The 13,109-nt window shown below is 33.6% G+C and overlaps 1 protein-coding gene across 1 annotated transcript; it reads left to right on the top strand.

Annotated features, from left to right (window-relative positions):
• Positions 1–6,436: 6,436 nt before the first annotated feature.
• On the top strand, positions 6,437–7,651 carry LOC141716937 (protein FAR1-RELATED SEQUENCE 5-like). Its single transcript, XM_074519089.1, has one exon. It carries the CDS (start codon positions 6,437–6,439, stop codon positions 7,649–7,651), a length of 1,215 nt encoding a protein of 404 aa, XP_074375190.1.
• The last annotated feature ends 5,458 nt before the right edge of the window (positions 7,652–13,109 follow it).

Raw genomic sequence — 13,109 nt, 5'->3', positions numbered from 1 at the left:
CCACTTGCCACGTCATTAAGACAACTCAGCATTGTGGGTCCCACACTTGCCATGTCAGCTAGACGGCGGGACCCACTTTTTAAAAATATTTTAAAACTCTAAGGTAACATAAAAAATAAGTTACAACTGATCTCTCTTTCTGTTGCATTAGCAAGCTAAGGCAACATATAAACAAGTTAAAACACGATGGTGCCTTAGGCACCAAAGATGTTATCTTAGACCCCCAAGCAACATGGAAAAACCTATCTTTAAGAAAATGTTACCTTATCTTAAAAGTGGGGCAAGAGCAACATATTTACCCCCTAATGTAATGTTTTTTTGGTGTTATAGTAGGCATTTTATGGTGTAGTGATAGAAAAATAAAGGAAAAAATAATTATTGAATGAGTTCTAATAATTTGTGTTTGCACCACAGTAAACGCGTTTATTAGTTGGTCAATTAATGGAAGTAAATGATTTCCTCATTGTGAAATCATTATTGGATTATAAAAATGAAACAATTCTCATAGAGGAAAACACTATAATTCGATTTGGTCCAATTAAGGTATTTTTAGTTTATAACCTTTTTAATATCTATCACGCTTCCTGCCCATTATATTTGAACTATTTATTTCTGTACACATTTAAGTATACTTGGAAGATAAACTTGTAAATAATTATTTTTTTCAATTTTTTAATCAAAAAATAAATTTATATTTTTATAATTAAAAATTTAAAAAAATATTATTTACAAGTACATTTCAGGACCCAGGCGATGAATGGGAAGGGAGAAATCTGACCGCAATTTTTTCCATGGGCCACTGGGAATAATGTAACATTGACTGACTTCATTGTGTTCAAGTGGCACACTGTAAAAACCTTACTCATAATTCCATCCTCCACAACCAACGATACCTCACGTACTACACTGTTTTCGATGTGGTGACACTAGTACACCGCAAATGGAACAACAACGTTTTTCTTGTGGCAACCAACAGTTTCGTTCCATAAGGTCTTTGCTTTTGCAGTAACCTCATACACTTGCCATTTACCGGGTGATGTAAATACGGGTTTAACATCGCTTCCCATTATCCCAAAGACAAACTCCAACATGTTTTTGAATGAGGTAACGCAAGCTCTTTTTTCACCTGAAACTACTGCAATATGATGAGACCCATACAATGCTTCACTTTGCTTCTGCTGTCTCTTGAGGAGAACTGCAGCAGCAGGCCCTTGATTTGCAAAAAACAAAGTCATTTTCTTTCCGATAGTATCCACATCATCATAGAAATGATACAAAGTGAGGTTATAATTAACAGAACCAACATCATCGTAACCCTTTGTTGTGGACAAAACCTTGTCGTAATCTGTCTTTGCATCTTGAACAACACCATAAACCTTTGCTGCGGACGGAATCTTTTCGTAATCTGTCTTTGCATCTTGAACATCACCATAAACCTTTGCTATGGACGGAACCTTGCCGTAATCTGTCTTTGCATCTTGAACAACACCATAAACCTTTGCTATGGACGGAACCTTGCTGTAATCTGTCTTTTAATCTTGAACAGCACCATAAACCTTTGTTATGGACGGAACCTTGCCGAAATCCGTCTTTGCATCTTGAACAACACCATAAACCTTTGCTATGGACGGAACCTTGCCGTAATCGGTCTTTGCATCTTGAACAGCACCATAAACCTTTGTTATGGACGGAACCTTGCCGTAATCTGTCTTTGCGTCTTGAACAACACCATAAAAGTTTGCTATGGACGGAACCTTGCCGTAATTTGTCTTTGCCTCTTGAACAACACCATAAACCTTTACTATGGACGAAACCTTGCCGTAATCGATCTTTGCATCTTGAACAACACCATAAACCTTTGCTATGGACGGAATCTTGCCGTAATCTGTCTTTAAATCTTGAACAACACCATAAACCTTTGCTATGGACGAAACCTTGCCGTAATCGGTCTTTACATCTTGAACAACACCATAAACCTTTGATATGGACGGAACCTTGCCATAATCTATCTTTGCGTCTTGAACAACACCATAAATGTTTGTTATGGACGGAACCTTGTCATAATCTGTCTTTGCGTCTTGAACAGCACCATAAATGTTTGTTATGGATGGAACCTTACTGTAATCTGTCTTTGCCTCTTCAACAGGACCATAAACCTTTACTATGGACGAAACCTTGCTGTAATCTGTCTTTGCATCTTTAACAACACCATAAACCTTTGCTATGGACAGAACCTTGCCGTGATCTGTCTTTGTATCTTGAACAACACCATAAACCTTTGTTATGGACAGAATCTTGCCGTATCAACTGTTTTATCTGACATGGCTTCATAAATCTTTTCAATTAAGATATTGGCGTCTGTTTGACGCCTTGTAATAGTGTTGTACAAGGTTTGAAGCTTGTGGTCCAAAGCATTCTTACACTTAACTGTAAGACAAGCATTCTCAGACTTAATTGTAAGTGAGAAAGGAGAAGTGAGTAAGAGGAGAAAAATAAGAGAGAGGAAAGCCATTCAGAGATTTTGTTTGTGAATATTGAAGTTGGATAGTTCACCTCTTTATATAGACTATGAGATGAGAATTCATGTGATCAGGCCACAAGCAAATGGTTATCTTTACCATCGCAGCTGCACGTGTACAGTTAATGAGTGTACGTACTATAATTGGTAGCATATTTAATCCAGCCCTAAAAATGTGCATGTACAATAATTTTGTTCTTTTCTGTGAGGTATTTATGTATAGTATCATTTCAACTTGGACGCAACCTAGCTAGCCATCGCTCTCTACAATCAAAACTTATAAAAGACAATTTGTTAGGTGAGTAAGAACAATTTGTAAGGTGAGTAGTTTAATGTCTGCATCAGCTTACTGCAAATCTAGAGGCCAAAACTGTGTATTACATCTTATTCTTGATAGATTTCCTCTCTGTAGGGGTCAACAAAAACCATAATACATAGCAAAACCGACCTAACCCGTCCCTAATTTCTGGCCACAAAACCGAACTATTCAAAACCTGAAATTTAATTATTTTAATTTTGTCAATCCGGGTGAAGGTTCAAAAAATTTAAACCCTTACTAACCCCGATTTTATAATTATAGTATTATTGTTTAAAATTTTAATTTATGAATTTATTGTAATAGATATTATATTCGAAATAAAATTATTATTTACCGGATAAAACGCCGTAAGTTATTAATTTTAAACTAGAGGAGTACACGGTACGTATAGTATTCAATAATATTGATCTTCTGTTAAATTACGGGGTAAACTTCAACTTTTTATTACATTTATCTGAAATTTCGACTCCTAAAATATTTAAATTATTTTATTTAAATTTTAATCCAACTCAACCCGATCCAACCCGAGCAATGTATAAAGGATAAATTTGGGTTAAAAATAATTTTTTTGTTGAAGGTTCATTTTTTAAAATTCCAACTAATTAGGTTCATTCGATTTATCACCCGCCTACACCCCTATTACATGTCTTCATTTATCTGCCCATGTATACATTCTAGAAATTTTTCTGTGTCAAGTAAAGGCATCGCAACTTATACTACAAATAACAAATCATTTTATAAGTTTTTATTAGGTATTACACGTTATAAATAACATTTGTAGGTGATTGCGAAAAAAATTACTAATGTTCATGCATTTTACATGCATTGAATTTCGAGTTCGGTTCCATACACACATTTTCTATTTCCGAAATGTAATAGAGCAATTGTGTCCTTTTAATATTTACTACGCTACTGGAAATATGGAATTCACTTCAAAAAGATAGACAGATCCAATCAGGAACCAACGTGGGTTGAGAAGGAATGGCAGCCAACCCACCACAATGTTTCATTGCGGGAGGGTACAATGTTCCAATGCGGGCCTAGACCTCCGCAATGATTCATTGCGACAGGTGGCCTTGCACAGTAAATATTGCGGCCTCCGCAATGTTTCATTGTTGGGCCGATCCACAGTTTTTAATTCCCCAACTGCCCCTCTATTTAGTTTTAAATGCCCCTTTAGCTTTAAATGTCACTCTTTTTATAATTAAATATAACTTAATATTATAAATACCTAATATTAATATTCCACTTATTTATTAAAAGTATAAAACAAATATTAATATTCAACAGTAATTAATTTTTTAAAATATGTTAACATTAAAATATAAGTAAAAGTAATATTTTAAAATATTATCAATTTTAATAATAAAATTTATCAATTTTATTTTTTCTGTAATTTTTCTTTAAATTATCATATGAGTTATTTTAGTTTAAAAAATAATATTATCAATTTTAATAATAAAATTTATATTATTAATTTTATAATTTTTTGTGAATTCAAACTTATTTTTTGTGCAAATATTAAATCAATATCAATTTATGTGCCAATATTAATAAGAATTGACTGGTCAAAAGTTGGGAAGTTTGACCGACATACCGCAATGTTTCATTGCGGCAGTTGAGAAGTTTGACCGACCCACCGCATTGTTTCATTGCGGCAGTTGTTCCTGCCGCATTTTTTGCCCTCAGCTTCCGCAATATTTTTTTTTGCGCCTAAATTTAATTTTTGAATTTTAAAATTCAGATTTTCACCTATAAATAGCTCTTGTAATCTCATTTCTTTTCAACATTATCTTCTCTATTTTTCATTCTACATTTTCTCTTCAATAATCTCTTCTCTATTTTCCGAAAAATAGTTTTCTACTATGATTTTGACAATAACAAGGTAATTATCGATGGTGTGGCTTACGACGGTCCCGAAAGAGAAGAAGACATGGAAATAGCTCTCCGCCGTATTAAAATGGCGCTTGAGCGCAAGAAAAAAAAAGAAAAATGAGGCGAAAGCGATGGCGGAAAAGTTGAAGAAAAAGAAAGACGACGATAAGGGTGATAAAAGCGGTTCTTCCAACACCGTTAAAGCTTGATCATTCTTGTCGGAATAAAATATTTAAGTTATTATGTATTTTGTTTAAAAAAAATATTTGAATGTACACCATTTAAATTTGAATGAAATAAATTATTTAATGTTTCATTTTTCTTGTACTTGTCCAATTTATTTTATTAATTTTAAATTTTAATAAACAAATATAATGCTAAAATTTGAAAATTTGAAAAACTAAAAAGATGAAATTTTATCGAATTTTCGTTATCTATAAAAAATATAAAACAACTTAGCCCCCAAAATGTTAAACATTTCTTGGTAACAAACTATATAAAAATAACTCGGCCACCTGCCGCATTGACACATTACGGGAGGGATTTTTTATACCATTTTATTCTTATTTGTCTTTTTAAATGGAAAAATTATTTATAAAAAAATATATTTAATTCATCATAACTTCATTATACAGTACAAATGTGTTATTGATCAAAAGGTGTCTTCGGAAGACGACACCTTTCGATCAATAAACAATCATAGCAATATAGAACAAGTGGTTGTTAAAATTAATTATATACTTTTTAACTCCGTTATTATCGAAAACAAATTAATTCATTTAAATATAATTTTTTGTTATTTAATTAATTAAATAGTTATTAATATTAATAATTTAATACTAACATATATTAATAAAATTTTAATATTATTTATATATTTTAAGAGCTGTGTCTTTAATATGTATTCTTATCATAATTTTTTGATATGATTATAATCATTATATTTTAACATCCGTATAGTTGGATCGTCAAAATTTGTATTTTATAACTTACATGTCAAGAAATATCATCTGACACAACTAATGTGCCAAATTTTCACAAAACTATGTAAAATAGTTGCATATTATAATTAAGTTACTCTTATAAACATTTATATTTTCAAAATAAAATTTAATATATTAAATATATAATTATATTTTAACATCCGTATAATTGGATATTTGAAATTAATATTTTATAACTTATATGTCAAGAAATATAATCTGACATAACTATTGTGCCAAATTTTCACAAAATTATATAAAATAGTTGCATATTATAATTAAGTTACTCTTATAAACATTTATATTTTGAAATTAAAATTTAACATATTAAATATATAATTATATTTTAACATTCATATAATTGGATATTTGAAATTAATAATTAATAACTTATATGTCAAGAAATATCATCTCACACAACTATTGTGCCAAATATTCACAAAACTATGTAAAATAGTTGCATATTATAATTAAGTTACTCTTATAAACATTTATATTTTGAAATTAAAATTTAACATAATAAATGAAATATAATAAGTCTAGAACATTGCGGCTGTGCATTAAATTATCACACACCTACCTTAATTTGTCTGTATTTTTGATCTTACACTGCTGTTTTTACTGCTGCTTAACATTCTACTCAAATTTATTCTTCTGAAAATCAAGGTTGGTATTCAAAATTCATGACTTCTTATTTATTTGATTATTCAAGTTCATCTAGTGATCATAACGATTTTAATTATGTTACCCCCCCACAAAAAGAGGGTTTATCGTAAATTTTTTAATGATTATGAAGTAATAAATGTTGATAGTGATGATGATGTTGGTTTCAGTTGGAAGAATCACGATGTTCACGGTGATTCCAATGATAGTAATGATTTTTTTAATGACGATGATGATGATAAAATTAATGATGAAAATTTTATTGGAAATATGAATGATGTAGTTCCTTGGGTTGGTATGATATTTGATTCGTTGGACGAAGTGGAAAGTTTTTATCGAGGTTATGGTCGAAGTATTGGGTTCAAGATAATTATTCGAAGTAGTCATAGGCATTCAAGAAATGGTGGTATATCGTCACATTTGTATATATGTCGAAAGGGTGGAAGATTGGGCCCAAAACCCTTGGAAGTTGAAGATAGCGTTAAAGGGAAACGACCTCGAGATGTCATTCCTCGAACTTGTTGCCGTGCTCGTAGTGTTGCTCACAAAGTAAGCTCAAACAAATGGGAAGTAACCAAGGTTAACCTAGAGCACAATCATGTTATGGTTACATCGGATAAGGTAAAATTCATGCAAAGATCACGCAACATAGATCCGTTTACCCGATCTTTGATTGAGTTATTCAACAAATCGGGTATCGAGACCCCGAAAGTGATGAATTTACTTAGGGAGACGTTTGATGGTATTGAAAATATTGGTTTTTCCGCTCAAGACGTACGAAATGTAATACGTGACATTCGAAGACGGGTTTTTGATTCCGGTGATGCGGAGTGTGGATTGGTTTTGTTACGAAACTTTCAAAAACAAAGTGATGGAATTTTTTTCTACCGAGTGGATGTGGATGAGGAGAATCGGGTTAGGGGTTTGGTGTGGGTTGATCCTCGTTCGCTTAACGCGTACAAGAATTTTGGAGATGTGGTAACTTTCGACTCGACATATCGGACTAATAGGTATGACATGCCTTTTATTCCAATTACGGGAGTGAATCACTACTACCAAAATATTTTGTTTGGATTTGCACTTGTAAGGGACGAGAAAGAGACTTCTTATAGATGTGTTTTGAAGACTTGGTTGGAAGCGGTCGATAACAAGCCACCTGTTACCATTATTACGGATCAAGGCATCGCTTTAAGTAATGTCATTGCCGAGGTTATGCCTAACACCAACCATACATATTGTACGTGGCGTATTAGTAGCAAGTTTCCCAACAAACTATCTACTTTGTATACTTAATACTCGGAGTTCAAGACGGATTTTAATGCATGTATCTACAAGTCATTGTCACCAACGGAATTTGAAGGTAGGTGGGAGGATTTGAAAGAGAAATATGATCTTGAAAATCACAATTGGCTAAATGATATGTATGCAATTAGACGACAATGGGTTTTTGCTTTCACGAAACAACATTTTGCCGCCGGTATGACTACCACCTCAAGGAGCGAGTCTATGAATTCATTTTTGATGAGTATGTGAAAGCGTCGACTGGTTTGAAAGAATTCATTGAGAATTCACAAAAAGTTTTGGAGTCACAATATTTACGGGAGGTTCAAGCCGATTTTGACACCGAGTACAAGGAAATGAGACTATTCTCTAACTCGTCAATGGAGATACATGCCTCCAAGATATACACAAAAGAGATGTTTAAGCGATTTCAAAAAGAGCTTCAAAAAAGTCAATCTTTTGTTGTGAAAAGCATGAAAGGTTGTGGAGATTATCTTTCAAAGATGTATTTGGTAGAAAATTCCACCTTGCCGGAGATTAATAGAAGGAATTTTTTCTTGAAGGTTTCCATCGACGAGAGTTATTCTTGTACATGAAAAAAAATTTGAACATTCCAGGATGATTTGTAGACACATGATCCGTTACCTTAACAAGAAACAAAAGTCGATGTGTGACGACCTCAATCTCGGGGTTAGGAAATGAGGACTCACACACCTCTAATCTACTAATTAAATATGCATAAACCCCGATTAACTACTAACAGGATCAACAGGATAAAGTATGAGACAAGATTACAACTACCAATCACCGAATATAACTTACAAACCCAAAATATTATTAAATAATCAATATCGATTCCGGCTGGGAACCGACAGATAACCCATTGTATCTTTAAACACCTCTTTACTAGGCGCGAGCTCACTCATAACCTGTACTACCTGCTCTGGCAACTGGAAGCCCTCAACACGGTAGGGACCACCAGGTACGCTCTTACGAGCAGTGCGCCTAAGCCTGGCCATCTTCTTGCTTAACTGCCATGGTTAGATTAAGACAAAACAATGAGTATAAAACTCAGCAAGTAACTAAATAGCAGTTCTACAATAACAATTCTCAATATGCTTTGAACAAACTAGGGCATTCTATTTTAGCTAAACTAGGTGGCAGATTTCCGTATATTCTTTTTTTTTTTTTTGCTTTCTTTGAGATAAGGAAAGGTATCTGAAGAATAGCTGGGCTTTCAAGAAACAAGGCTCGAAACAGGATGAAAGCCGATATTCAACACAAATCATTATAGGATCAAAATAGATCTTTCGGTAGAGGAAAGCAACAGTATTTCAAGATATAGAATCATTCATATGATCAACAATTTCAGGAATCAGGGTTCTGAGCTCTAAGCTCCACAATAACATAATCAACTCTTTTCAAAACAGTATAAACCATTTTCATTTCCAAAATTCAATTTACTGAATAAAAGTTTCAGTTCCTTTTCTTAAATAATCATTTAGAACCCTTGATTGGATCACTTATCTTTCCATTCCATTATATACGGGTGATCAGCCCGTATCGACCTCCATTCCGGTCTTTAAGGTACCATTCGGCATAATTTCAGCCTTAAATTGGACTAGTCCCACTAGCCTCTTACCATGACTGGACTAGTCCCACTAGCCTCTTACGTCTCAATCCAATCCATCAGGAATTCATTTGAAAAACCTTGAGTTGGAATACAATAGGTTTTCTAAAATTCATTTTATCATTACCAAGCCTTTGAAATCATTCGGACTCTTTCAAGTCGAAACTCATTCTTAATTCAGATTTTTAAAGAAACAAAGTTCAGGGAGTGAATCAAAGATACGCAAGGAACAATTCTCAAGAATTCTGTATCAAGGTTAATAAGGTACTAAATTTGAAGGATCAGAAATAACTTAGGGATCATTAGGGCGATCAAGAGAAACAGGGTATCATTAAACAGAGTTAACCAAGATAATTAAAGGTTCAATATGATCATGGCATTATAGGAAACTTGAACAGAAAGGCAGATTATCAACGAGTGAAATCAATAGGATTATCAATAACAGGTTATCAAGAACAAAGGGTACTTCAAATCAATATCAGGGTTTCATAAAGCAAGGGTTTCATACTTTAACAGTTCAATACTCTACATGGTATGAACAACATTTCCTTTATAATCATTTACACAAGTAATCAGAGTTACTTGCCTGAAATTGCTTTCCTGAGGGTTGAACTACTGCCACCTAGTATACTTTTCCCTTTCCTAGCCCGAATTCCCTCACGCTCCGAATCTACAATAAAAACCAAAATCTTAATGAGATTCCCAACTCTCGTTCCCGGAACGATCACTCTATACGATAACTCAATTATATTCTCGAACATACGAATATAGCTTATACAAATAAGCACACAACACGTAGCACATAGCACAATTCTGTCTCATAGTTTTCATATCCTTATATACCTAGCAATCAAAGCATACTCGCTTGACCTAGGCTATTTCTCAAATCAAACTAACACGACTCTTTTACGAGTACTAGACCCATTTACAACCAAACATTTACGTGCATACTATCACTTATATCAATCGACTTCATTCCCCCTTTTTTTTCTTAATTTCGAACCACATAATACAATCAACTAAACAATCCATAGATATTCACATATACGCATCCAATCATTTCATATTTGATTATCAAAAACCAAGTTTTGACCTTAAGTTCATATGGCCTATTCGGCCTAATTGCAAATACCACCATAAAATCAATCAAATACTCACTTTAATTCACATAAACACGTATCTCAATTAACAACCTTTAAAGGAACACTCTCCTTTCTTTTAATCATAGAAATCCGAACCATAATTATACATATACAATCAAATTTCTCAAAAATCACACCATACAACTTTAGTTCTAGCAAGATCCAACATTTAAACTAGCACCATTTTCTTTATTAACAAATTTCGAACATAAACACCACTCAATCATGGTCATGCAAGCAAGTTCTCATTAGTCACTAAGATTTTTAGCAAAAATCAACTCAATTCTCTTTTTAAGCCTAAGACCCATTCAGGTTTATCAAGAAAACACACATGCAAAGATCAATCTTGACATGCAAAGTCTTATATCACATTTTCGGCTTGATTTAAACCTTAACTTAGTCATTTAACTCATTCTCATCAAGATTTCCGAAGCACAAAGCCAAACATCACCTAATGACTCAACTTTAATCAAATTATTCAATCATCATGCATGCATTCACTTAATCACAAATCAATCTCTTTTAAACCCATTTTCTATTCGGCAAAAAAATTCAAAATTCACAATCCAAGAACCAAACAAGGACATGCACATCTTGATCCTTTTTAAAACTAACATGCAATCACGTTTAAGCCACATAAACTTAGTATTCAACAAGATTAACCCGCAAAAACTGATTCCCTCTTCTTTATTAACAAAAGCCGAAGCAAAAGTCCACAAAACCCGAAGCAAAGATTCACATGCAACCTCAATTTTTGATTTTTCTAAACACAATCATATGCACACATTCATTTACAATCAAATGAATCATTTAATCAAAAACCCACTCGATTTTTATCAAAGAAGCCAAAAACCCTTTTCCAAATTTTCAAGAAATCTTAACATGCATGCATCATTTCAAGTTTATAAATTTTAACCTTTTTATTAACAACTATCCACTATTGATTTCATGGTCAAAAACCAACTTGATCACTTTAAGAACATAAACCCATTCGGTTATATAGAAAAGCACCACATGCATCTACTAAAATTAAAGTGTATTTTGTGTAGAGTTCAGTTTTCACATCACAACTCACCACCGGTTCACCGGAGTTCATCACCGGTGGCTGTGGCTTCACGGTGGTGCCCTCATTCGAGGGTGTCCAACCATGAGCCCCCGATTTCTTAACCAAAACCAATGCAACAACACCACATGCAATCTAATTTCAGCACGTTAATCACATAACATGAACTAATCAAGCAAGCCCTCGGTTATTGGCTTGCAACCGAACCCAAAACACACACACACTTCGGCATGCAAGCACCAATACACACATGCACATACTTCTACCTACACATAAGTGTTTATCATGAAGAATTAAGGATAATTGATGAGTTTGATCAAGGAAAATGGAAGGATACCGAGAGAAATTGATGAGAGAGCCGAGAGAGAGTTGTTCGAGTGAGAGAGAGAGAGTGAAAGAAAAAGAGGAGAGAAAAGAGTGAGTGCACGGCAAGAAGAAGAAAATGGGGGGAAGAAAGGAGTGTTTTATACTCCACCAAATAAGGGTAAAATAGTAATCTACTAACCCCCTTTCTAATTTGAATTTTGTTTCTCTTTTTACTCAAATGTAACAAAATTCAAAATAAAAATATTTCTCTCTCGAAAAGTCGAGAATTATTGAAAATGACATTTTTAACGCGTAGGTCTCGAAATTAGCTTTTCATCCATTACTCATAATAAGAATTTGAGCGAGCGGTTGATTTTATATGAATTTCGCAAACTCGCTTTAATAAATACCTTTTCCACATAAAAATCAATTTAAAAATGCAAAGACCCACAATTAAATTCACTTATCATTTTTAAAAAGTCTTAAGACCTCTACGAAGATAACAGAACAAATCCCATGTTTTTATCTATCTCAGATGATTTTATAAAAATGCATGAAGGTTAAATAAACCCTTATATAAATCACATAATTCCTTTAAAATTCACATAAATTATCACAGAACATATAATCATGCACACAGTCTAGCAATAACACGCATATAGTCACAAAACGACCCAGGTCTGATCATAGAATCTATCCCTCTTTAATCTTTATTCCCTTTTTACGCGTACCGGGTCACGTTCAGCCTGACGGCCCGACGCTCAGCGTTTCGAATACGCTTCTCATTACCTTTGTCAATCAACACGTCTCTTAAGACGAAATACTTCATTCATTTACTTCACATATAGTTCACATTTTATATTATTTAATTTCCATTTTAGGACGGGTTCCGTTCTACCTAACGGCCCAAAACCACAACTTGACTTCTAAGCTGACTCTTTAAATTGGAACGTTTTTATCCACGCTCCTTAACTCTAGTATACAGATAAGACAAATAATCACCACTTAATCACATAATCTCATCACATAACACATACTTTACTTTCTTAATTACGACGCAAAATTCTCGGTCGTTACACGATGATACAGCCAGATCTTGTCACAATGAGGTGGACAATAAACGGAAACAAAATTGCGGGACCTCTACCGTGTACCCCTCGGATGCTTGGTAATGTTGTAGAATCTCAAACGACAAGATATAATGGATTGTGTAAAGCTTTCCAAGGTTTGTCAGTTGTTGGTAGTTGCTCCGTTCCGCGGTACAATTACTTGATGAGCGTGATCGAGAGAGAAAATGAGTATGTGATTAAGTCTTTTCCGGGAGAAGAG

Source organism: Apium graveolens, chromosome 4, assembly GCF_009905375.1.
Source record: "Apium graveolens cultivar Ventura chromosome 4, ASM990537v1, whole genome shotgun sequence".
NCBI lineage: Eukaryota > Viridiplantae > Streptophyta > Magnoliopsida > Apiales > Apiaceae > Apium > Apium graveolens.
Note: the sequence above shows the minus strand (reverse complement) of the source record. Positions and strands in the feature narration are given on the sequence as shown.

Excerpts from the sequence above, each read along its gene's own strand:
- LOC141716937 (XM_074519089.1), top strand. The coding sequence starts at position 6,437 with ATGTTACCCCCCCACAAAAAGAGGGTTTATCGTAAATTTTTTAATGAT.